At 34.5% G+C, this 26,711-nt stretch overlaps 2 protein-coding genes across 2 annotated transcripts; one reads left to right on the top strand and one right to left on the bottom strand.

The window, feature by feature from the left end:
• Positions 1 to 1,545: 1,545 nt before the first annotated feature.
• Positions 1,546 to 2,460, bottom strand: LOC113506984 (eukaryotic translation initiation factor 1A, X-chromosomal). Its single transcript, XM_026889833.1, has one exon. The coding sequence runs from the start codon at positions 2,345 to 2,347 to the stop codon at positions 1,901 to 1,903; it is 447 nt and encodes a 148-aa protein (XP_026745634.1). The 5' UTR covers positions 2,348 to 2,460; the 3' UTR covers positions 1,546 to 1,900.
• Positions 2,461 to 23,078: 20,618 nt separating this feature from the next.
• LOC113506990 (protein enabled homolog) lies at positions 23,079 to 26,005 on the top strand. The gene has a single exon (XM_026889839.1). It carries the CDS (start codon positions 23,555 to 23,557, stop codon positions 23,894 to 23,896), a length of 342 nt encoding a protein of 113 aa, XP_026745640.1. The 5' UTR covers positions 23,079 to 23,554; the 3' UTR covers positions 23,897 to 26,005.
• The last annotated feature ends 706 nt before the right edge of the window (positions 26,006 to 26,711 follow it).

Below are 26,711 nucleotides of genomic sequence, written 5' to 3'. Positions count from 1 at the left end.
CTATGGCAATGGCTTACAAGTAAATAACCACATAATACTTTAATCAAAAAACAGTAAGGCTCCTATTGTCACTATTCTTCAGAGTTACAAACAAAAGCAATATTTTGCTTTAGTAAAGTATCATGGGCATTAGTCTATAAAATTTAGTAAAATTATCACTCAAAGAATCTAAATTTAAATTCAGAATATAATGTCTTTATATAAAGGCATTATACACAGACGTTTATCTGCCCAACTTGTTTCAAGCTCTAAGAGAGCTATTAACAATGCATTAATAACCAGACTTTGAGTGCGCACTATCTTTAAATATGTATGTAGTTTAATTGTTGGTTTGATGACTAATGATGGTGAAATTGCTGTTTAGTCTCAATTAACCATATTTTCTTTTCAATTTCTTTATAATTATGTAAGTTATACACGGTGATTTTTAGTCGTCTTACAAAAGAAGCCCAGTTCATGCATCCGACGTAAAATACCCCTAGGCGCGACTATTATTTTTATATCATCAACTAAGATAATAAGTACGAAGAAAATTAAACACGAGAAATTTGAAATATACTCTTAAAAATGATAAAATTGCCGCCGCCCGCGCCCCTCACCATTGTTACAAGGCTCGGACCGCACTCGCAACAGAGCTGTGTTTCTAAAAAACTACGAATTGCATCATAATGTTGAATAAAAATTGCATTTTTTTTTCAAATCTCATAAATACCTATTTTTTTATCATGAACGTGTTCTAGTCATTGGATACATGAACTGGGCTGCTTTTGTAAAACTACTAAAATATCACGGTGTATAGATGGCATAGATTTGAAATGTAACTAGATACACTAGCGTTTCTGAAACTATGAAATCTTTGGTACAGTATTATGTACAAGACTAAGTGATTCTGATACTGTGACTGTTAATACTACATGTTTGTATTATGTTGAGGCTAGTGAAGAAATATTATTGAACTTACTTATCTAATTATTTTAGAGTAGTGTTCAAAAAACTAAACCTTTTATTTTAAATAATGCTTTTTAATAAATCAAATCTAGATGCTAACATGAAATCTTGCATACTTGTGTAAAATTGTTCATTTTGTTATAAGAGTGTAACTATAACAATTGTAGCATACCTTAACATTTACTTGACCACTGCTGACATTGAACATGTTTTTGATATACACTTAAACAACCACACAAAATGTATCTTTTATACTTGCAAATATAGAATCATAATGACAAATATTTTACTGAAAGACTATATAATACAATTTATTCACTCTAAAATACTCTTGGTTAAATGACAGCTAATAAAAAACTAGAGGGAAGCTCAAGTTCAAATTATAACATTGATCTAATCAATTTGGCACAGATACATACAGTGCCAAATATGAAATAAGATAATCAACCAATCACATCTGATCTTGACTCTCACTATATCTGGTTATCCTCCAAATAACTGTAAAGTAATAAATAATTTCCTGATAACATTACATTAAAACTAAACATTACATGAATACTTTCCGAGTAGTCTAGGTATGAAAATAATAGAAGTAGAGTCTTGTTGGTATAAGTATTTAATAGGTAGGTATATGTACATTCCTTATTTTGGATAATCATTTCTCACCTGTGACAAATGGGATAATTCAAGGAATGTTGCATAATCATTAGCTATAATTTCATATTACTAAAGTTGAGAAAGGAATAAATATTATGAAGTGGTGTTTCAGTGCCAGAAACACTTCCACATGGTATTATAGTGCTGGTCTAAATTACATAGATAGTTTACAATTTATGTATATATTGAAATAATTTCGAAAACTAATATATAAAATCACATAGTCATGTTTATTCATAACAGAAAACAAATTTACATTGACTTGACTTACTGTAGATACAAATAATGCTAAGTTTTATATAGCATCTACTGCATCAGCTTCATCTTCTGAACTAACTTCGTCACCAAATTCAATATCCTCATCCAGACCATCTACAGAATAGACCACTGTCTCATTGATTCGTACTGTCTCTGGGAATTCTCCATACGTCTTCAGATTCCTTGCCTCGTCCGGAGTATATTTCAAGATGACATCAGCCTTGGCGTCTTGGTAATCTCGCAAGCCTATTAGTATTATATCTCCTTGATTTATCCAAACTTTTTTTCGTAGTTTTCCTCGGATGTGACAAAGACGTTTTATGCCATCAAAGCACATGGCCTCCAAGCGGCCATTACCGAGCATCTTTGTGACTTGGGCGTACTCTTGTCCGTCTTCTTTGAAGACCAGTTCACGTTTCTCTGTTTCATTTTCGTTCTTTCCTCTCCTCCTGTTTTTACCTCCTTTTCCTTTATTCTTCGGCATAGTTTATATAATTTTGAGTACAAACATATACAGTTAGACTACGAAAATCTCATAAATTTGCTCTGTAGACAGGTTCTTTTGACAGTTGTTTTTTTTTTAATTGCTTCACGCTTCATTCGTGTGTTCTAGTGCTGCGTTGCACTCCACAGATTAAAAATCCTTTTCGATGCATTCGTGGCGGCTTTATACTTAAATTAACTATTTTTCAATTATTGTGCTTTATTAAATATAAATTTTATATTTCATGATTGATTCAGAAATTATATTTTCATTAATGGTGGTTTGTTTTTTCGTTCCCATGTAGACAGAGGATAATAAAACTGACGTAAGATATTATTCTCGCTAGTCTAACTCACTGATTGTTTTATCTATCAGGTCAGTGTTGCAAGTGTAGATGTATTTTTTAATTTTAATTGTTTTTTATTGACATCAACCAAATAAAATCTTAAAGTATCACAAAATTTAAATACTTGTTGTATGGTGTTTTTTTAACGTTTTAAATTAAATTATTTGCTATAAAATAAATTATTTCTATAATTTTTTGGTTTAAACATTTCCTTGGTGTCTTTCTATTTTATTGCTTCAAATGGCCAGATCGCTGAAAATTTATTTTCCCGGCTACGGATTTATCGATTGTATTAATTGCGTATTCTTCAGTGGTTCTTTCTATTGTTTTGTTTATAGTTCTAGACCTACTGGAAAAACAATACAAAACAATACTTAGAAAAAATGTTTATCCTTAGTTAAAATAATGAACGTCTGAACAGCACAAGTCAGTTCATTTAGCTTCTCTCTTTTATGTTTTCATTAATATTAAGATGTGCAGGAAGTCAGGTGTCATAGCTATCCGGCAAATCTTAAGAACTGCCCTATTTAAAATGATACCGTACAATAGCCTGATTATTTTTTCATTTTTAAAATGGGTCTAGCCCGCTACACATGCCCGTTACCTATTGCAACTCCTTTTTCACTAATTATAGTAGGACATTAGGTATGCTGTCCTCCCGTAGAGGTAGATGCCGCATCACATTTTAGAATTAAGTTCTTAGTAAATAAAGCATTACATGTTGACATTGTATCCTCGTAATGCCTTAAAAAAGAACCCAGTCTCTTTCCAAGAAGTTATCGCATGTAGAAAAGAGATGTCATATTTATTCATTTATATACTAGCAGCTACCCGTGCTCCGTCCGCGTTCAGTTTACAAAGTACGTTTGTGTTATATGTAGAAACTGACTACGGTAAAATTTGCAACATAGAGGATTTTTTTTTAATAAGAAAATCGGATCTGATTGAAATGGGTTTTTGTTTCTTATAACCTAACTCAAAAAATCATCCATGAATTTAAAATTAATATATCCACAAAAAAGTATCGGATGGATCAGTATTTCTATCTTAACCTTATACAAGAAATGAATAATAAAATCATTTTATAGGTTCTGGGTAACTTGGACCTCCTTTGTCAAATAATGTGCTTCGGTCATTGCTTCGGTACATTATGAGGGGTTAGAAGAATTTCTTTATAGGTATCCTTATAGACTTTGCCTGGTCTGGGGAGGTGGCGGAGAGGTGTCTGTTACCGAAGTCTTTAACCCTTGCTTTTTACTTGGGACCAAGGGAACGCGAGGCTGATACTGCAATTTGTGTATGAACTTTACCTAACTCAAATAAGTAATCAAAGCCTACATGTAACTCCCATTCAACTCTTGAATGTGCCTGGTGCCATATATTTTATGCTGTTTTTCTTTTCTCCTATTCATGCGTAGAGAATGATTTATGTTACCTTTAACTTATATTTTAATTCAATTCATCTAATTTCAAAGGCGTTAGTGTGTGACTGTGAACATGTGTGTTTGTTATTTCATCACTCATAAACGTCATCAGTTTTGGATAAAATTTGGTATGGAGGAGCAGACACCCTGGCATACACAATTATTAAGCAAACCTGCGCCAGAAGCAGTGTTATGTTTTTATAGGTATAGCCGATGTCCATGCTAGCGAGGGAAGGCGGGTAGGGGCTAGTTATATAGCCTAGGTTACTACACCTACTAGTCTTTATAAAGTCAAATTGGTATATGAAATGCGTTGATTTCGAACTTGCAACGCAACGTATTCAATTCGTTTTCAGAACTATAAGACTACAATATTTTGTACCTATGTACAGGGTTAGTCAAAATGACGAAGATCAATTGATTGATTTTATAAAATTTAAAAAATGTAATATGTGTCTAACTAAGGTAAGTAAATGAAAAATAAAACAAAAATGCCCGCCTGCTTAAAACAACTTAGTAATAGATCATTAATTGTAAAACTTTAAACACTGACTATAATGATAGCCCTAATATACCTACCTTTTTGAAATCCTTGTGATAGGTAAGCCCACAAGAGGTCTTAAAAGTAACATAACATAAATATAAATGATGTACAAGGGTACTGCTTATTTCTAAATGCCGTATATAATTCTGATCGCGGTAGGTGTGTGTATAAATATGTATAATATATGCATATATGTATATATATATATATAATACGTGTAAATATATGTAAGTGTATGTGTGTGTACGTGCATTATGTGTAATGTATATATATGTATAGGTTGCAGTCGGAATAGCATTAGGTCAACCGAAGAAATTCATTTTTAATAACTAATATTAATTATACAAAAACTTAAGTTAATTAATAGTAAGAACTTAACTTAATACTAAGAAAGATGTACCAAGTAAATATGCTTAAGAATATTATGTTAAAGATAAACGTTATAATTTAAAAATAATACAATAAAATTGAATTACTCACAGATTGTTAAAAAAAAATAGTACAAAATAAATTAGGATAGATAAAACTAATATAACCATTAATTAAAGGAAATTATATACAAATACGCAATTCACAACATTAAAATATATCATAATACATATGTCATAAATATTAAATTTACTTAATAAATAGCATTATCCTCCTCTCTCCTACTTTTGCTGTGCCCGACAGGGTCCATAATGAGCTGTGAACCTAGTTATAATTTACCGCCTATGTAAAGATTTACTTACTTACTTAAATGATAAATCTTTAAAACTAGAAAAATAGTAATGTACCGATAATTTTAATTTTATCTAATGTTAATACTAATTTCTGTATCCTTAAAGTAAGTTAAATTAATTATATTTCTTAAATGATAAGTCCTCTCCACTCACATTTATAATTTTTATCTTTGCTGTGCCCGACAGTGTCCACGATTGTTACCTATCAAAAAATGTTTACCACCTAAGCCTACATTGTGGAATGCAATAAAAAATTGAATTAAAGATAGGGCTAGAGAGATCTTAGTTTGAAGAGGTAGAAAGTGTTACTTATTTTCTTTTTCTCTATTAATGGCGCCGATAACCGCCATTTTTTACCAACTAAGTATACTTGGTCAGTTTAGACGAATTAACGACGACCGTTATCTGAATTATGTAAATCAGTTTCGCGGTTCTAGTTAAAAAGAATGTTACAAACATGCAAGATACGCGTGAAAACCATAACTCATTTTTTGTAGTCGGGCAAAAAGTTAAAAACATTTTCTATGTAGACATTCAGGAGCGTAGCAATGTGACTTTTCAATGTCATATAATTTCATATTTATTTTGCATGTCCGCTAACTAATTTGGAACTGTGCCAGAGAACCCTGTAGGACCCCTTTATGTAGGTGGCGACTGGCGAGTAATTATGCTACTTTCAACCTTACTTGTAACAAGGATCTGTTAATGGCACTAGGTATGTAAGTACATATATCAAATAGTGACTGAATCTTGTTCATTCTTGCCAGTATCGAGCAACATAATATATACTTAGTGACATTCTCAGCAGCTACGTTGACGACCACTCACCTATTATTCCACTGAGTGAAAATTTTGTTTACACTTCTTTATTCTCGCTCACCTACCGCCCATTGTACCTTACGGTACCACCTAAATATTTTTTTGTTTATATTTGGAGAACAATATAGCGTATTCATTCATTCATTGATTTGAATCCTTATTTACAAGCCAAAAAGTTCCCTAAATATGATTCAATGTACAACCTACCCAAGATTCTCATCGTCATAATATCGTTGGAATATTTCTAGAAATTATTAAGTTCCTTACTCACAATGAAATTAAATCAACACATCTACACATCTCGCCCTTATAGAGATAGCTATGTAAGTAAGTACTAACGACAGTAGATAATTATTTTATGTACAGGGCTGCTCAAAGCTAACCTTATCCTGTGGTATAACGTGGTTATTTTTATAACAGGGTGGTATATTTAATATTCGTACATTTAGCGATAGATACCTAGTAGGTAAAAAGTGTTGGCTTGCAGTATGGCAATCGTGCAGTCGGGTCGGCGGCAAGGGAGGGCGGGTGGCGTGTTGGGGTGAGGCCAGACGGCGAATGAACTGCAGAAAGGGTTAACGTTCGCTTCCCCTGCAGCGCCGCCTGCGCTCGCCCGCCCACGGTCTGTGCCACTGATACTTACCTATGGCCGCAGTATGCCTGCCTAACTTTACTGAAAAATTACACATTATGAAAATGTAATGACATTGGTTCTGTATCGAAATTAGCATGACACATACAAGAAAGGAAGAGTTTATTTAATTGCAAGACTAGACTAAATTTGTAAGTAAGTTCTGTGACACGAATGATTACTTTCCTTTATTTTTGTACTTACTACTTTGGTCTTTAAACGTATCTACGCTGCAGGCTTTTCAAAATGTCGTGAGATATATTGCAGTTACTTACTAAGTTACTAGTAAGTTCGAAATAGTAATCTATATATTATGTGCAAGTGCTAACGTAAATACTTACGTTAAATAAATTGCTTGTTTAAATTATGGTTTAGATTTTTGTTTACCCATTTAATCGCTAAAGAATATTTGCTCTACATGCGACTCTCCGTAAAAAGCGGAACCTGTCATTTATCATTCCTAGACGGGAGACGTATGTGACAATGATTATGTGTTGGAAACTTAATACATCTACTTTCTTGCTGCTTTAAACATTGTACACACCTATATGCTGAAAATTAGGTAGTAACATCTAAAAAAGAGAGACTGGACTCTTCTACGACTCTAACGAATCTGTCCAGTTGTATTTTAAAAAATGGCGAAACGCCTTTAAGATGATGAACCTTTGGTAGTCATGGCAGCGTCTTTTGCTGGTAAAATTAAAAAAAAAATACTAGTAAGGGTCATCAGACGAGACTTTAACCCACTGTATTCCGTATTTATATTCTTTTTTTTCCACGCATTGAAAGCAAACACATGGTCATTCTTTTGAATGAAATTTTGATACTTATACATCATCATACTTGTTGGTCTTGTAGCCGCCATTTCGCAGGAAATGGTGATAGGACCCCTGAAGTTTCAAGAGGATATATTTGAAATTATAATTAACTAAGTGCAATCATTGTTCAATAAAAAATAAACGTTTGCCCTGTTAAGGAGTCAACAGATTTAATGTGCAATTCCTGAGTGATAATAATAAAAATTACATATAAAAATAATTAAATATTGAACAGAAGTGATAATCACTTTCCTAGAATAGACTGAAGCGCCATCTATGAAAACAAACAATATTTTATTCCAATCTATTAGTAAAGGCGTTGAAATAGTTCCAGCATTGTCTAATAGATGTCGTGGTGGTATGTGTCAATGTATTGATTTTCATATTTGTATAAAGTTGAACATACTTTTAAGATATCCATACCTAAATCTAAAACAGTCACTTGTATATTTTTATTTCTTGTTTATTTATCTGAAAGAGAATAATTATGATCACACTTGTTAAAATTACTCTTTCGACCAAATTTCAATACTATCTAAAATTATAATTTAAGTAAGAATTTATCGTTTAATCATTAGAATTAAGTAAACATAGATTGAAAACCACCACCACGACCTAAAGTTGTATTAGTATGGTTGTGAAAGTGTGAATTTAAGATGTGGCCTGGAGGCTCCCAGCCCGGCTATTCCGAACAGACGAGCGAATGCACTTTTATGTCAAAGGTCTTATTCGTTTCAGTAAATTATGTTTTGATTTACATTATTTTTATGATTTCGTTCATAAGTAGCATTTGCGAACACTACATTAATTAAAATATAAAACATGCTGATGATAATTTACTAAATAAACAGGAGTGAGGTATACCTTACTCTTAATAAAAATGATGCTCAGACGATATATTTCATTAACTTCAGTACCCCGTCTCGGGATTAATTACTAATTAGTCCCTGCCAAGCCACTACGTTATTAACTGGTTTTAATGCAGAAAGTAACATGGCACACCTACATAGACTCGTTGGATTTTAAAATACGGGAATGTTTTATTTTTTTATTTAGTATCTATACATTAATCATATAGACCTGTCTTGAGGTAATTTTTAGCCTTGTCTTGAAAAACAAACAGGTCCTTTCCAAGTTTTAGGGAGACGAAAATAATTGAAAATTAAATGAATTTTTCATCCAACTGCACGGATAGCCGAATGGTTGAGATCTCCACGCCAAACCCACTTTGCGCGTCGTGTCACGGAATCAATCCCCGCGGAGGACAAGGATATCCACGAATGCTCGTTCTGAGTTTGGGTTTCTTTGTGCACGTGATTTATATGTTTGTGAAACCCTATATTCTGTTATCGTGTACATTCAATGAAAAGTAAACTTAAAAAAATAAATATATTAAATCCATATCTACAAATTAAAACCAAATCAGGCAAGGTCAGAGTACAGAGACACCAAATAAGTAGTGTTTTTGTGCGGTACCTGAAATAAAAACCCCTTGAAGGTTTTCCGATTCCGTAGTAACACGTAAGTTTGTACTTTTCCGACGAGTGTCGTTTTCTTCCGCATTTGAAAAGGGCGACTCTCGACAGCTATGTAATGAAGAGCTCATAGTTTAAAAATAAATTGAAACGGTTCCAGTGGAAGGTCACATTGTAGCAAAACAACATCAAACTTTTAACGACAGCTCCCAAGGCAGTAGTAATTAGAATTCTTGCCGAACATTAAGAACAATTAAGGTATGTTTGTATATTTTTGAAATGTATAACATGACTACAGGAGTACTTTACGAGTTACTATGAATTGGGTATTGACTCTAAATTTAATAATATAGGTAAATCTGTATAGTCCGTTAGACATATTCCCAAAAAATATTGCTGACCTGTTTTCATTTTTTTCACATCGTTAAAGGTAAGTAAGATAAAAAAGCACTGTAGTTTGTTAGTGAGGGATAAAAACATAACTTTCTATATAGTAAAAAGTGTAGTGGTAAGTGACGTGACGTGCCACGAGATTTTAAATCACTGTATCACCTTCATTTTTTGTTTACGAGATAAAAGAAAAAATACGTATCCAATATTTTGGAAATCTGTCCGACGGACTAAACAGTTTTTTTTTGGACAAATACTCTTTCGGTATAAATACTTTTTATTAACTGCATACTCACATTTAAGTGTCAACTCTTTATTAAAAAAAAATTTGCCACACTGAGGGCGGGTTCCGTACATATAGGCTAAATAAAAACAATCCAACAAAACGATTGACATAAATTTGCTAGTGTTGTTATTGTTGTTCTTACGGCAAAAGACGTCTAAAAAGAGACAGCGGACCATCAGTGATAGGGTTACGTTTATACCCTTTAGTTGCATAACCATAAAAATGAAATGAAACTACTTTTATGGATTTAATCGGGGTTTAATTTTAGAACATTCGCGTAGACCTAAGAAACCCATACTTAAAAATGAATCCCTACCCGTTTATGAGTATTACAAAAAGATGAATAAAAATCTGGGACGCACAAAACACGCAAGATAAACGACATCATAGGAGATACGGGAAATCCCCACCTAGTACAAATAAAATGTACCAGAGGCTCTACCTATACACATCGCAAGTTTTCTGGCTGAAAAAATAAACTTAGGTACTTAACGCCAACTACTACTAGAAATTAATTACTACTCCTTACTAAGTACTAAGTAAACTCAACAGCACGCTGAATAAGAACGATGAAAGATGTAAATAAAATACGACCTTGAATCATCCTAAATCTATACAAGTATATAATACACATGTAGTCAGTTTTACATTACCTTGTATTTTCTGTATTTCAAATTACTAGGTTACTATTATAGTCAACACACGGTAAGAGTTTAGAACTTTAACGAGTTTTGTAAGTTCACTGCATTAATGTTTTTTACGAAGACCTATCTCTAGCCTAACTCTACGTTGCTCCTAATAGCTATATTACCACAAAGCACAGTTTTATTGATATTGTTCTGAACCAAAGAATTTATCGTAGTTTAATCTTGAGGGAAATACACCCTGATTTTTAAGTCGTCTTACAAAAGCAGCCCAGTTCATGTATCCAATGACTAGAACACGTTCATGATAAAAAAATAATTATTTATGAGATTTGAATAAATTTAAAATGCAATTTTTATTCAATATTATGATGCAATTTGTAGTTTTTTAGAAACACATCTCTGTTGCGAGCGCGGACCGAGCCTTGTAACAATGATGAGGGGTGCGGGCGGCGGTGTTTTTATCATTTTTAAGAGTATATTTCAGATTTCTCTTGTTTAATTTTTCTTCGAACTTATTATCTTAATTGATGATAAAAAATAATAATCGCGCCTAGGGGTATTCTACGTCGGATACATGAACTGGGCTGCTTTTGTAAGACGACTAAAAAATCACCGTGTATATTAGCCGTGACGTTCAGCGCCCCGATTTGGCCTAGGATGCTTACGTAGGTTTCAAGCATGATAAATGTGATTGAGATGATGTCTGAGGATGTCAGAATTGCTTGATTTTTCAAGTTTATAATGTCTAAAGCATGCATCTAAGCATGCGTCTAGAAAACGAATCAACCAAGCCAGCCTAAAACTTTCGAGAAGGTACGTTATATAATGTAGGTGGGGACATTAATCACTCCAACAAGTTTGTTATTGTTATACCTACCATATCAGGAAGTAGTAATGAATAGCGGTGTTTTCGTACCCTAGTAAATAAGTAAATGTATATGTACAATAGGCTTGTTCGTGGTACATAAGATGATCCTTTCATAACGGGGTCAGGGCACTATGTGACGGTGACAGCGCGTGCGCGTGTAAAGGTCAAGGTCAGGTGCCCTGGAAGATTTCCTCGGGGTCGTCGGCCGTGGCGCGTATTTTCAGAGCCCTGGTCCGGGACCCGTAACCTTCACCGCGTTATGACCCTACCACGGCACGTGTATTGCTTTGCGTAGGCGTTTACTTTATAGGCCTGTGTTAGCGTTACCAATGTGTTCCCATTCGGTAATGTACCCGCCATTTACTGCTATCAGCACTTCACGAAGAGAACTCAATTTACGAAAAAATTCCTATTTGTTTTAAGATTTATGAAATCGTTTACATTTGATGTCTGCTTCTTTCTCATACCTATACATATATGATGTAAAAACGAAATCAGTCATATTCATCTACCTTAGTTAGGTTACCAATTCTAGGGCTTAGTTAGATGGAAAACATAATATAACACAATTAATTAGCAATGTGCTTGATTGATGGCAAGTCCGAGGAGGCTTCTGGCGCCTTCAACAACAGGAAAGCAGCTAAAACAGCCTTAATTATATTAACAGAAACATATAAGATGCTTGGACCCCTAAAGATATGTATTTTTATATCTCTTTACAGTGGCGATGATTTATTGTTTACTTTAAAATATAGCAATGGCAGTTAGCACTATTCCTTTTTCTTTCTGTCAGAAAGGCAGGTTTTTGTTTATTCTCGTAAAATACCAGTTTATAGGGATTAATAAGACAGGGAAGTCAAACGACCTTCAAATGATGCCTGGGTGTCTTTTGAAGGTGCTCCGAATAAAGGCCATTTGAATGAACTGCATAAAAACGTGTAAGTTGGTAGAGACCCAGATGTCTGGCAGTGGATCTATTATAGGTTACTGTCAATATATAAGGAATAACTTCCTTAAAAAAATAACAAAGCAGCTTAGTATATCGGTTAGTAATTTATTATTAGGCCACATGTGAATTGGGTGTTAACTATTTAAAGATTTTTCAATATCGAAGCAAAAAGCTTTGAGCTCTTCAGCCGCTACCACATAAATAAGATCGAATAATGTTAGAAGTAAAAACGGAGTATACTATAAACGGAGTATACATGTTATCTCTTTCTTAATAAATACAATTTTACAATACTTAATACTTGAGTAACAATATATGCGTACTAATTGCGCGATAGCATCGCTCTAATTAGGGGATCATACATAAGTTTTAAACAAAAACATTGTTGTAATCACGGGTAAGGTTATCAGCTATTGCAATTAAAGGACGCGGACGGTTAAATGTATTTTTTAAATATAATGTAGATATAAATTATGACTTATATATTTATGATTAGGTTGATATTTATCAAGCACGTTATTCGTCACGTGTTGTATATTTAAAGAGGGTGATATGTACATATATTTTGCTAGAATAACTGATAATAGTATTTTAGCAGTCACGTTTTTGTCTTTACTTACTTTAAAGCTCATATCGGGCAGTAGTGTCACCTTCACACTATCTAAACAAGGCGAGTATTGTAATCAAGGCTACTACGTATTTCAGGCTTTTAGGCCATTTATGGATACAACAATGTTATACCCGAATAAACAATTCTATGGGGTGACAAGAAGAAGAAGAACTTAAGAAGACGTAGCACTCAATATGTATCTATTTAATAAAAACAATTACTGTTCCCAAAACATTCTAAATAGGTGTTTTTTTGCAGTATCAGATGGTGAGTCACAAATAAAAACCTATTTACGTGTCTGTTTACTCATAATGATTACTCATAACCAGTATCTTTAGGAGACATTATCATATCATTTTGTTACATGAATTGAGGGTTAATAAAAGCTCATAAGCAACAAGCTTATTTTGTAAGAATTTTATTAATGGAATTTGTAGTAAAATACCCGTGGTACAGTGCGGCAGTAGGTTTATTGGTACGCGCGGGTGTGAAGGGCGGGCGCGGGAGTCGGAAGCGCGGCGCGGGGCGGGCGGGCGGTCACGGTCGAGGACGCGGCCTTGACACGCGCAGCGCAGCCTCCGCGGCTCGCGTTGTTCCGCCCTTACTTATATCAAACAATTCCAGGATATTACAAATATTAATCAAATTTAAAATTTCTATTGAAAAGCTCTGAAATCGAAAGTTTTATAGAGCGTCACTGAGCATTGTAGACCTCGCTATTGTAAGACTAATTTATCAAAGCACCTTATTCTAATTCATCTGACTAAATATTTTTTACAGTTTATCGGGCTTAAGGTTAGGTCGGATTTATTGTTTTTATTGTCAAAAGGTTTATTTTATTTAGAATAATATAAAATGTATGTCAATTACTACCATTTTATTAATACGTAAGGCTTTAAGTAAGGCCTTGTTCATGTCCGAACTTTGACCTTGTCACGAATACAGGGTTAAATCATGAATATTTATAACAATAATTTGTAACTTGGTTATTTTATATGGATTTGTTTTGGTATTAGATGAAATAAACGTATTTTTTTTAATAAGTTTTTATTGTACTTGCAAGGAATTAAGGTCGGCCCTTTCTTGCATTCGCTGGATGAACAAACATATTTTAGCATTTATACTTACAATTCGGGATAGGTATTTAAATAGCTTAGCAATGGCTTTGGTGCTATCCTCATTTATAATTGGAGGTTCTTGAAAAATAAACTCTACCTACTGAAAAGCTCATTTCTTGTCACTTAAGTGTTTTTTCTTCTGAAAAAAAAATATGTAATCATGTACTGATTTGTTGTGGCTACATAAAAATGGATTTGAACAACGTCACTGATTCGACAAGTGACGATCGATTTCATCAGGCTTACGTATTCTTGGGTTCTCTCCTTTGCAAAAGCTTAGAGCCCAGATGTGCGACACATATTAAAATATTACGAAATGATATCCGGATATTATACATGTGATATTATACATAACTATAAAATGGGCACACTGTTTGCGCATTTTAATATGCACATTACAATATTGCTGAATATAAAAATTGATTTTAAAACAAAAGTATTCCTAATGTCAATGTTAATTCTATTTACAGAGATGGTCTATTTTGATTTTTTAATTCATGTTCAGAACTGTTTTTTTTATTGTTCTTCATTTCATCACGGTGTTAAGAAAGAAACTGCGTCGTGTCTTTTTAGTAAATTGTATTTTGTGTGAATAAAATCCTTTTCCTACGAAACTGAAACTTGATTGGAACAAAAAATGTACTGCTATCTATTTCATTAAAAGAAGTTAGTATTATTTTTACACGACAGCCCAAAAAGTAGTCTTCTTCTTAGAACCCTCATCATAGCGAGTGACATTGCCTATATTCAAACTACGAAGTCCCTACACGAAGTCATTGCTTAATTTTCGGGAGAATCAAATGATTTGCCTTTTCATTTATATTTGTCAATTAGTCAACGTATGTTCCTGAATATATGACGTCTGATGTAACTCTGGTGAAATATAATATAATAAAAAAAAACATTATTAATAAATCGTAAGCCTATTTCAATAGTTTGCTTGCTCATCATTTGAAGTTTAAATTATAATCATTTGGTACACTACTCCATGTCAATTAAACCTTTATTGTTTTAACCGTCCCGATAACCTTGGGTTTAAGCTTACCAAGTTCAAGGTTGATACCGTCAGGGCACGTAACTGCTATAGATCGAAAGTAGACAAAGAGAATTTATGTTGGATTACTGTTAAGATACTCTAACATTAATATTAATTGTGAAAATAATTGCAACAGCTTACAGTGTGTTATGAATTTCGTCATGATCTGCTTAATTTACTTCTAGGTTGCTTTTTTTCATTGAACTATTTTCATATTTATGATGGGCACTGTATTAAAAGTTAATAGTTCTATTACAGATAACAAATATTTCAAACAAGTAAGACATTAGTGTAGGTGTCACACTACTGTCAGATTTTTTGCTAAAATTATAGCTCCCTGCTAAAGCAAACTATGTATTGATTCGTATGTATTTTCTTTTGTATAAAACTTCCTAATGCTAGCCAGCTGTTTTTGAGATAATGATGACCAACATTTTTATTTTCTTCGGCCTTAATTTTTTAAGTAAGAGCCGGAAAGAATCCATTAAGCATTGAATATCATCCATCGTTTAATTTGATGATTGATATGAGATACTTCCACTAATTTCATATGAGTGCAGAACTCTTTTTTTTTAATTTAGCTGCACTTAAATGAATATTGGGGAATTACTAATTTTTTGTTTATCTTAGTTAAGACCACTGTCTACTTAAATTAATTTTCTTTAGAAAAGGTTGATAAGACACTAATGACTTCATTTAGTTTTCGTGTTAAACATAACAGGCTTTTATATTATTATCTGTAAGCAGTTTCTCTCGTAGTGACGATTTCAAATTATTTTATTAAATATTAACTAACAATTGAGATGTGAGGCATGGATCATCTAATAAATCGGGCAAACCAACAAAAAAATATAAAATACGGTGAGTGTTTCATTGTCTCAAGTATGCGAGCGCGTAATCGTTTTCATTAGCTCAACGAACTGTCGGCGCGGCGCGGCGTGGCGGTGCAGCGCGATGGGAGCGTTGCAAAAAGCGTGGTGCGTGGCGCGCCGGATACGGGTTCCCGTTGGAGGGCGCGGCGCGGGGCGCGGGCCCGGGAATGCATCGGGACGTTGACTGTCTGGGCCCAGCCTGCCTTATCTGCAGTTGCCCTTTCGTACGATGCACCGTAACCCTCCTTCCACCCTTAACGCGGGGGCAACCAGACTACGACAGCCCCCTCTTTTCTAGAATTTGCTATTGACCTGAAATATGAAAGTAAACATGTTTTGGCGAGGTCAATGAACTTTCTTTGATTAGATATGTATTATTATCATTGATTGCTGTGCATTATGCTGTATTATTGGGACTGAAGTAATTCTTTTATACCTGCATTGTCGTAAACAATGAAATGCAAACGTATTAAGTTCTGTCTTTTGTTTTTGTTTATTTGCTATATATCAGAAGCAGGTTCACAGATACGTTTCATAAAGTAACACATTTGATGGCGTACATAAAATGTAGGGTGATATGATAACAAGTAATAGTGTGGTGCCTGGTTATTAACTACGAGTAATATGTCGGCAGTGTTGTCGGACGAGGACGCGTGATAACGATAGCACATAAGTTATGGCCGACAAGCCTTGAACCTGTAGTGTAAGGACCTTCACAATGTCTCGTTCATTGTTTATTGAGCATTGTTATATGACCAGTTTATATAAATACAGCTGTATTGATTGTTCTAAGTAGATCTAGTGTTCGTCGCTTAGTGCTCGCTGTTATGTATGCTCACTTATATATTTATTACAGTGGCCCTGATTTTCTAATATATGTTGAAAATCGTGAAATCTAAACATAATTAAAGTGTACCTTTAACAACTATATTCATTACCGTATTTCTAGACTTATTCTAAGAAATATTAATAGCTATCTTATAAGCTATTAGCAGTCGAATTAAAAATATTCTAGTACAAATCACAACATCGGTTGTCGATTATTTTTTTTAATTCAATTTATCCAATATTCGCCGAGGATTAAAACACGATATAAAGCCGTTATTTGCTTTACAGTAGATGATTAAATTTAAGATATTTTAAAAGATATGTTTTCTAATTTAAGCACGCTAAAAGGCTTTGTGTTTGTACATCGAACTGTGCAGCCGTTCATTGCTCTATCGAGTTAAAACGTCCTCCAAATTAGTTAGAAATCAACAGTTATTCGCCGAATCGACTGTAACTAATAACGATTTTAGAAATAAAAACTATTAAGTACACATTAAAACATTAATAAAGACTTGGACTTAGTTACTTGACTGTGTTTATAACCTCTGTTTGTGGCTTTAGTTCATTCTAACCTTAAAAGTTAATTCAGATGAAAGTTAGTAACTAGTAGCTAGTAACAGTAAGGTTTCGTGTTATTTTAGAATTGTTCAGGACGAGCTCACTGACGCAAAAAGTTAAATATTTAATTATTTTTTTGTTCAGCCTCATTAATGTGTCAGTTTAATGAGGTAAATAAAATTTGATTAACATAATCGGGTCTGGATGAATTTAAACTATTTCAACCGAAGTCGTAAAATATTAAGATCTATTTGAGAAGATTTAGAATTTCATAACACTTATGTTCAAAAACATACAGCTGCAGTTTTGTTCTAAACAACATTTTTATGTACTGTGTGATTCCGACATTAGAACAAGACAAATCCTAATCCTAAAAAGCATGCATACAGAAACAATCCAACTATTTCTTCGGTACAGTTTGTACGTGTGCAAATCGGTACTGTGTCAAAGTAGAACTAAGCTTAGTTTACACAACTCAATGGTTGCATCCATTTCTGGCTACCAAACTTTCGTAAAGGGTTTAAGGGCCGCTGTTTTTGGCCGAACGACCTTGGTGAGCGTGTCCTCGGCCGATGTCAACGACAGCGAAGACTTCGGCCTCGGCGTGCTGAATACCTCCTCTCTCCTCATCCCTCCCCTTTCCACACCGCCCCCTCATAACTGAGGCCAAAAGAGGGAACGCAATCATTTTAAAAAAATATTTTGAGCTAGATTTTTAATTTAAAACATTAAATATTTAGTACTTAGACACTATCTTCGGATGATCAGTTTTTATTTGAATTGATCTGAAGTTAGTTGTGTTCTGAAATATCCGTTTATGTAACAGCTTTAAATGTTGTTTTTTGATTTTACTTTATTCTTTTTTTAATTTTCAATCTTACTATGACTAATTCAAAGTTGACGGGCATCTAGTAATTATAATTTGGATGGCCAAGGCATACAAAACACATGGCTTTGCGACTTTTTTATTTTCTGTATGAAACAACTGGGATTATGCGAATACTGAGTAACGTTTTAAGAAGTAATATTAATTATTGTAATTATTACTTTCGTCGTCGCTTTTACCTTGCTACACTATTGTTGGATCACAGTGAATATCTACATTCTTAAGCCCAGTCAATTATTTTCGTCATTTTTAAAATTTGAATTTCCACAATATGAATGTAACGTAGGTAGTCCTCATTAGGCCTTACTCAATAAAACCTTCATAGACAATTCAATCGCGTTACGTGCGTGATCAATAGCATTAACAAAAATAATAGAGGAATGTTTATATACAAAGTTGCAAGACAGCTAAGCTAAGGTAGTAGTGCAGGGCTGAGAGCGATGGCCGGGGGTAGTGAATCTGAGGGCGACGACTGGCACCCAAAGCCCGACATTGAGGTACCCTTACGAGGGCATTCCACCGATGCACTCTTCAAGGTTTCAACCTCACACAATTATATGAACAGATCAAAATAAGCGCAACTGCCCGAAATACCGCAGGCATTGATTGCCATAAACGTGTTTCGATTTCGATTAAAGTTTCTCCCTAACATTTTATTAATCAAATATGAAAATGATTTTCTATAATTATTTTAAAATAGCAAATCGAATAAATTCGCATTAAAGTAAAAATAAAGTTAAATGGGGTGGAGTCGAGTAAATTAGTGCAATGGACCTGTTATGTCTAGGCGAAGAAATACATGTCCCGACGTTGCATATTGATCGGCGAGACCGCGACGGCCGCCGGCTGCCGCTGCAGGCCTCGTTTACACCGACGCGATGCACATTTATGGCATTTGTATCAATTTGTATATATAACTTAAAAAAATATTATCATACCCTTTTTCACCAAATAATGATAAGATACCTGAAGAAAATTGATGATAATGTTTATAACTATATGGATAATATTAAATTTGTACATTGCAAACACAGCAAACTGCACAAGGCCAAGAAAATTAGACGTGACATTCATATGAATATCGCATATAAATGAATGTCGCAATTAGATTACCTGGAAATAGGTTTGATATAAATTGATAAGATTACCTGTAATTTAAATATGTATCAACACGTAAGCTGACTAATTTTACCCAAAATTACTAATATTCAATTTGAAGGTGGATGGTCCGTTTATAAAAAAACGCAATTTATATGCCATTGAACAATGAAAAAATTCTAATCATGATAATTCAATTGCGTAATAATTGGAACTTTTAAGCCCACCGACCTATACAGGAAACCGTAATCATGTTAATTTAATCTATTTACCTACTAAGATAACACTAAACGCAATGCCTACCTACTTTTGAAGTGAAGAGAACTGAAAGTGCGTTCTTCGAGGCTTACAGTCCACTCAGGACTAATTCTGTCCAAAGAGAATATATTTGGTTACTAGACGGTCGGTGTGAGCGCAGGTCGCAGGAGCGCTACGTGACCGTGCATGCGCATGCGTGCGGCGTCGCCGGCGGTGCGCTATCTCCGCCACCCTCGTTTGCACCCTATTGCGTCGTGTCCTGGTGCCCTTCCATGCCATCCAACTTTCACTCCCGAATACACTAAGCCATAAAAAACTATTGATAAAACAAAGTATTGCTGTAACTTTAATGTTCTATGATTAATTTAAATTATATATATTGGGAGAATTAAAGCTTGCTGTTTAGAATAAACAGTGAATAAGGTATCTATAGAATACACTGAAGCTTTAAATAGATTGTGACCGAACTCAAAGGTTTTGAAATAAGTAATAAGCTTATATTTTTATAATTCTTAAATAAGAGTTATGAAAGCTCTTAGTTTTTTCTTAAGATAGCAAAAAACTAAGGCAGCCAGTGCTAATTCGCTAAAAAACTCAAGCTATAATCACATGTGTTGTACCAATACCATGTAGGTACTAAGTATTTATACTAAGAAATAGTATAATAGTAAAACCATCATGTCAATGTCTAGCATCCAGACTTCGAGAGTCAATAAACTGAAAACTAGAAAGTAATTATAATGTCGAGTCAATATGTTTACGATGCATGACACTGGCTGGAGTTCACAGCGACTGTCGCCAAAATAGTCGTGAACGCTGAATCCGGCCATGAGCCGGCGGTGGCAGTGACCTCGGCGCACCCTGCGACTGCACCGCACCCCACTCACCCTCTGGGCTCACATCGCTAATGCCACTCGGGGCTCCAGCCGCCCCCGCACAACCCCCGCTCTTATGTTTATGTTTCAGAATGCTGCGTTCAATTCGAGAAAATTGAAACAACTGCATACTACATACATACCACACACGCTTTGTATGACAAGTGTCACTGTCCTAGTTCACATAGATTCCAACTAATTAAAACCGAACCTTTTTAGAAGGGCACTCACTCTAAAGTTGCACGGGGTTAATGCTACTCGTCTTTGTCTATTCAGATCTATGAACTTGCATAGACGTTTGAACTTAGACAAATATATGTAGACTTCAAAAATACTGACCTCGTCTCATGTATTTATTATATGTATTATTGATATGGTTTTTCAAAACCTGAAGCCATGCCATATACGTAGGTAACTGGACCAACAATTCTATTATTTTTATAACATAACAAGTTCTTCGTCTCGTCATCTTTGCAGACACTCCTTTCTCGATGAGTGAAAAAAAACACGTTGCCCTAACCCTAAATTATTGGCCGCAGGGCAGGTAAAAGAAGAAGTTTTTTTTTAATCAAAACGAGTCATATAAAATATGTAACGTAGTAAGTTTTTAAAATACTATTTTTCTGAAGCCCTCTTTATTAATGTGATATAAAATCTCCTTAGATTTTGATGAAACAGCACAATTGGGATGATGACAATTTTTTTTGCAGTGTCCGTCTTGTAGTTTTTTGCATAGTAAACGATACTTTTTTTTTATTCGTCCCGCAAACATAAATTGACCAAATTAATTACAGTGAATTAAACTTACGCGTGACGTCACGATTGAGTATAAATTTTACCATATCGTTACGTCACAAGCCCCCTCTCCTAAACTTCAAAGCAGTTAATTTTGGTCAACTCTAGTTTCTCTGAAAAAGGAAAAAATACGTGTCTCATACTTTTCAATTATCTAACTGAGGGACTAATGAGATTTTTTCTTTTTATACCCAGTCATCATCCCTATTGCAGTATACACTTTTAGGAAAGCATTGATTGTCACTTCTTTGACTGCGAATCGTCTCCTGCTCCAAATATGTAGAGGCTGTTGTAATACACACCATACAGCTTGGAGCTTGAAAATTTAACACCATGCCATTCACACGTCATGGTTTTGCAAGAAGTAAACCAATAGTACCGTAAACTTAATGATGCGTTATAAGCCATCTCACTGTACTAACAATATAGTTGAGATTTTATGTTGGAAATTAAAGATATTGATAGAATTTTTGAAAAGTTACCTATTTAGATTGTTTATTACCATAGCTAGGTTTGTTAACATTTATAGAGACCGTTAAAAATTACTGTGTAGTATAGTTGTAAAAACTTACAAGTGTCTTAAAATAAAAACTACTAAGCCAAACTTGGGACCAAATGACTCTACTACAAAAATACAGACAGTCCTCAGTTTTTTAAGTCGGTTGGTAAAAGCCCTAGTTAAACTAAAACTTTATGCTTAGAAGTTGTGAAATCAGTAAATTTAGGATTGTAGGATATGCAGGTTGATGCTTGAGTGCCTTCTTTCGCTTTCACAACGGCAGCCATTCTGCATTAACAGCTGGTGATTTCCTGACCTTGGCAAACGTAAGCACAAGAAATACTAAGAAAATTCCATTAGCAGATAGTTAAGACGTAGTTCAGATCATGCTGTATCAGCCCCACGTTCACGTCACACAAATGATAAAAAGGAACGTGTATAATCTTATATCAGCGATAAAAAGAGTTCTATAAAGCACATAACAGTATAACTCGTGTCCAGTCGGTGTGCTATCTACGAGATGGTTATCAGTCGTTATCAGCGGGCGTGCTCGCTCGCCCAGTGAGCATCGATCGAGCGCATTGTATCACTCCTATGCCTTCGCGGAAGTGATAATAGCTGTTACGTTTTATCTATTACCATTAACACTGACCGGGTTAATTTTAAGATTCTACAGGGTCATTTGGAATAATAAAAACTATGATTCTAGGTTACTATTGTAGGCATCGTACGCTCGATATGATTTGAATTGAATTAAATAAACGAATTTAGCTAATTTTTTAATCTGTGATCAAGAAACATACACATTTTTATTTAATTCTTTAATAAACTATTAAAAACACAAAAGTTTGAAAATGTAGATGGCCGTTTTTTAATCTTCACGCAATAGCCACTAAACGGATTTGATCGAAATATAGTGCACATATCGTTTTTAACATGGATAAACAAATGAAGTAGTCTTTATTGCGATGTTATACTCCTGTGGGATAATTTTCGATTTGAAGCGGGCAGAACCGCTGGTAACAGCCAGTCAGTAATAAACGTGAACAGAGAATAGTCGAAAATCATTAAGCAGATTAAAAAAAACAAAAGGTGTGAAGTGTTAAATATTGTAACAGCTTGAAAATTAACATTAAATAATTGAATGTTAGCCTTGTTCTTGCTTACGTCAATATCTTCAAGTTCAAGGGCACTGTGTACCGTAATTAATTCATTTCAAATAAAAACATGCAGATTTAATTACTGCCTAATATTTTGGTTTAAATAAAAGTATAATTATTAATTATTAATTGTTGATGAAACTAGTTTATAATTTATTTAATTAAATGTAGTTACTAGAAAAAAGTATTTTTATTCCATTTATCGGTGTATCGTGAGTGCAGTGCACTCCCGTAAAGGTCACAGTTAAGGTTAAAGTTGATGTCGGATGGGCGTTGCAGCGGCATCGTCGGCGGCGGCTCTGGGCGGGCGGTGCAGGGACACCTGAGGGCGGGAGAGGGCGAGGGGCGCACGCTGCAGATTCACTTTCGTCCGGCTGCGACCGCCCGCCACGCCAGTGAGAGAAAGTTGGCCGCGGCGAGCGAACGAGTCTCGCGAGTCGAGCGGCGCGTCGCGCACGCACGAAACCGCGCTCGAACTACGGCGCCCGACCGCACTATACTTGCCCTTAAACTTCGCACTCGATCCACGTAAACAATGCGCTGAAATGTCTAAAGCATAAGAAGATTTCCGTTTTGCATGTGAATTTATTAACGATAAGTGTAATATTTGTATAGTTTTATAGTAGCCGGTATTTAAAGTTTTCCGAGACTATAATAGACGATAGACGTAGTGACTGAGTAGTATTTGAGGAACGATGCAGTGCTATCCGAAGCTGTCACCGAAGCGGGAGCCGATGGAGCTGAGCTACGAGGCGGAGATGCTGCCCGGCGTGCGGAGGCTGGAGCTGCCGGCGCCTCCGGGCAAGGAGTTCCGCGCGCCCGTGCTGCTGGCGGCGCCCAGCATGCCGCCGACGCACTCCGTCATCCAGTGCATGCGGCCGCCGCCGCCGCCGCCGCCACCGCCGCCGCCGCGTCTCCACAAGCCGCCATCCTTCGAGGAACCATCCAGCTCCATTCCAGACTTAGGTAAGTTTTCTAAAATAGTCCCTGGTTGTTCAATTTTCAATAATTTTAAACTAAGTGCTACGAGCCTATGAAATTTAGAAATTATTTAATTAATTTTCTGCATATGTACTAATAATGTAAGAGCACTTTATCACATTTTAGTAACAGACCAAGTATCGTGTCAATTCACGTGACATAATCTTTGTTTTTGCGTCTGTTTTGCGACGCTTTTTGTATAAAACATTGCAATAACATTTAATTTAAAAAGGTAACGGTATAATTTGTGTGGGTCGATGTTAATGCTCAAATTTTAAATTAAAGTCTATTTTACGTCAACAATATAAATGTTGTTTGTTTCCGAAATAATGTATTATATTTATACAGTATCGACCTTGAACTATTGTACGGACGAAACGAACTGTAAGCGGAAGAAGCTCGTAAAATGTTTCAAGTATTCTAGAGCGTTAGGTACATGAAATATTTATTTAAGGGATATTTCAAAATTTAGGAGCATGCTTTCAGGAGTTTTAGGAAAACATGACACTGTAGACAACCATCACTGCAATAATATGTAAAAGATTAACGTAAAAACTATAGGATTCTGAACCACGACAAAGACTCGGGATTAGCTTTGGAAGCAAATTATGATATTCAACCTTACTACCTTGTAATAAGCTCTATTCTAATGTCATAAGACCGACGGTATGTAGAGAACTGTACAATGTAAATCGCAATTACCGCAACTTCTACACATTTACTGTGACCCTGAAAAATCTTCACGCAGTCTTCCTAATACGTAAAATTGTTCTAGAACAATTTCAGTTTCAATCTCATGGCTTAAAATAGGTACTCTATCAACAATACCTGAATAGCTTTTCTCTTTTCTATCAATACTTTGGCAAAATGTACTCTTGATAAAAGATACGGGTTCTCTACATATTATTTTATTTCATTCATATTTCACCTCTTGCCTCTTGCAGTATATCACTCCGGCCATTATTATGTACTCATGAGTATGTAAAAAGATTATAAAAAGAGTTTTATATAAAATCCTGGTATTGCTTCAAATATCTTTATATTCGATTGACAAAAAATAACAAATTACAGAGATTACAACATAATCATTTGTTTGCATACGACCTTTGCTGTCTATGAAGCTCTAAAGATAATGCGTCGGGAAGGTCACTTCCTGCAAAATACATTTGTCAAGGATGTGCATTTTGATTATAATCATAATTACTGTTATCCCTGTTATCTTCGACGTCTTGAAACTACGATATCATTAAAAATGAATATTATAATTTTGAGGGTCAGGAAATGTTAATAGGTATTCGAATTTTAAAATATCTGAAACAAGCCCGTTATTCTAAATAATCTCGTATAAACCGTACCACAATTTCGATGCTCGATTTTCAGTTGAATGGTAGTAATTTTCTTGTAAATTTATTAACAGCTTATTTTGTTGATTAGTTTGGCGAAACCTTAACATATTTAACGACAATTAAAAACGAAAAAGAGCTTAACATTAAAATAAAAGGCGGCCCATTTTCCACTGTGCAGAATTATTTTTGAAGACGTAAATAGTGAATAACCTAAAAAGCCCGACTTCACATTATTAAGTAATATTCTTTATCAGTATTTTCATCTTGAACGTGACCTGTAAAACAGTCAAAGAACTTTTCTTTATATCCTCATTATTATGTATGTGTGTGTGTGTTCGCATGATAACGAACTACGAAATTCAAATAGCGATAAAATAACACGTAGTGGCACCTTCTTAACACATTATATAAAACTACTACTTTAAGAGAAACCTAGAACACTAGCAAATGGTAAGCGACGTTTAATAATGATCTGTAGTTTCTTTTTAAGAAAAAAATAGAAACATCGCAATCTCCCTTGCAACCCTTCAATTTAATTGGAACATATAAATAAACTTTAAAATGAAATTTAGTCTTAAAATATTAAGCAAATACCTAAAAGGTAAAAGCGAAGAAAAACTGGTTCAATTTGGATATTAATTCGCATAAGAAATTAAGTAATGATCTGAAGATGACATTTGCAAATAATATTTTTTTTTGTTGTTGTAACTTGTAACTTTTTAGTTGATATCCTATTTAAAAACTCAACTTTAAGACATTTACGACGACGGGCCTGTTGGTCTAGTGGTTAGTGAGCCTGACTGCTATACCGGAGGTCGTGGGTTCGATTACCGCCCAGGACAAATGTTGTGTGATGAGCATGATCATTTGTTCTGGTGTCTGGGTGTAATTTATTTATAATATTTATGTATTTAGAATTATATAAGTAAGTTTATCAGTTGTCTGGTTACCATAACACAAGCTCTGCTTAGCTTGGGATCAGATAACCGTGTGTACTGTGTGAGTTGTCCCAGGATATTATATTATATATATATTTCATAGTATTCTCAATTACGATTTTTCACTAAGGATCAGAAATGATTTGCTAAAAAAGTGTATAAATTGCAATGACATAGTAAACAACGGTTTAAAAGATGTATCAAATGGAAAGCAGTTAAGTTCAATCACAGAAGACCTTCAAATCATACGGCCGTCCGCCATACTCCATTCATAATGCACAGCGTAATGTCTAAGATTGGAAAATTCAATTTAGAATTCTAGTTAAACCAACGCTGCATACAGTTTAATCCTTTGAAATTGTACTGTTAGACGCCATTGATCTATAAATATAGTATTGATTACTTATACACCGTCGAAAGTGATCTATAACACTTTAGTTTCATTTAAAAAATACTGCATCAATGACAATAAGACTTAATAAGTTAATAGTGTTAACATTTATTATTATTTCATTTGCGATAAAGTTGTTTATTTTTGGACAAGATACCTAACCTACTAGATGCAGTTGAAATAATAATATAATATA

The sequence above is a fragment of the Trichoplusia ni genome, unplaced genomic scaffold, assembly GCF_003590095.1.
Source record: "Trichoplusia ni isolate ovarian cell line Hi5 unplaced genomic scaffold, tn1 tig00000182, whole genome shotgun sequence".
In the NCBI taxonomy this organism is placed as follows: domain Eukaryota; kingdom Metazoa; phylum Arthropoda; class Insecta; order Lepidoptera; family Noctuidae; genus Trichoplusia; species Trichoplusia ni.
Note: the sequence above shows the minus strand (reverse complement) of the source record. Positions and strands in the feature narration are given on the sequence as shown.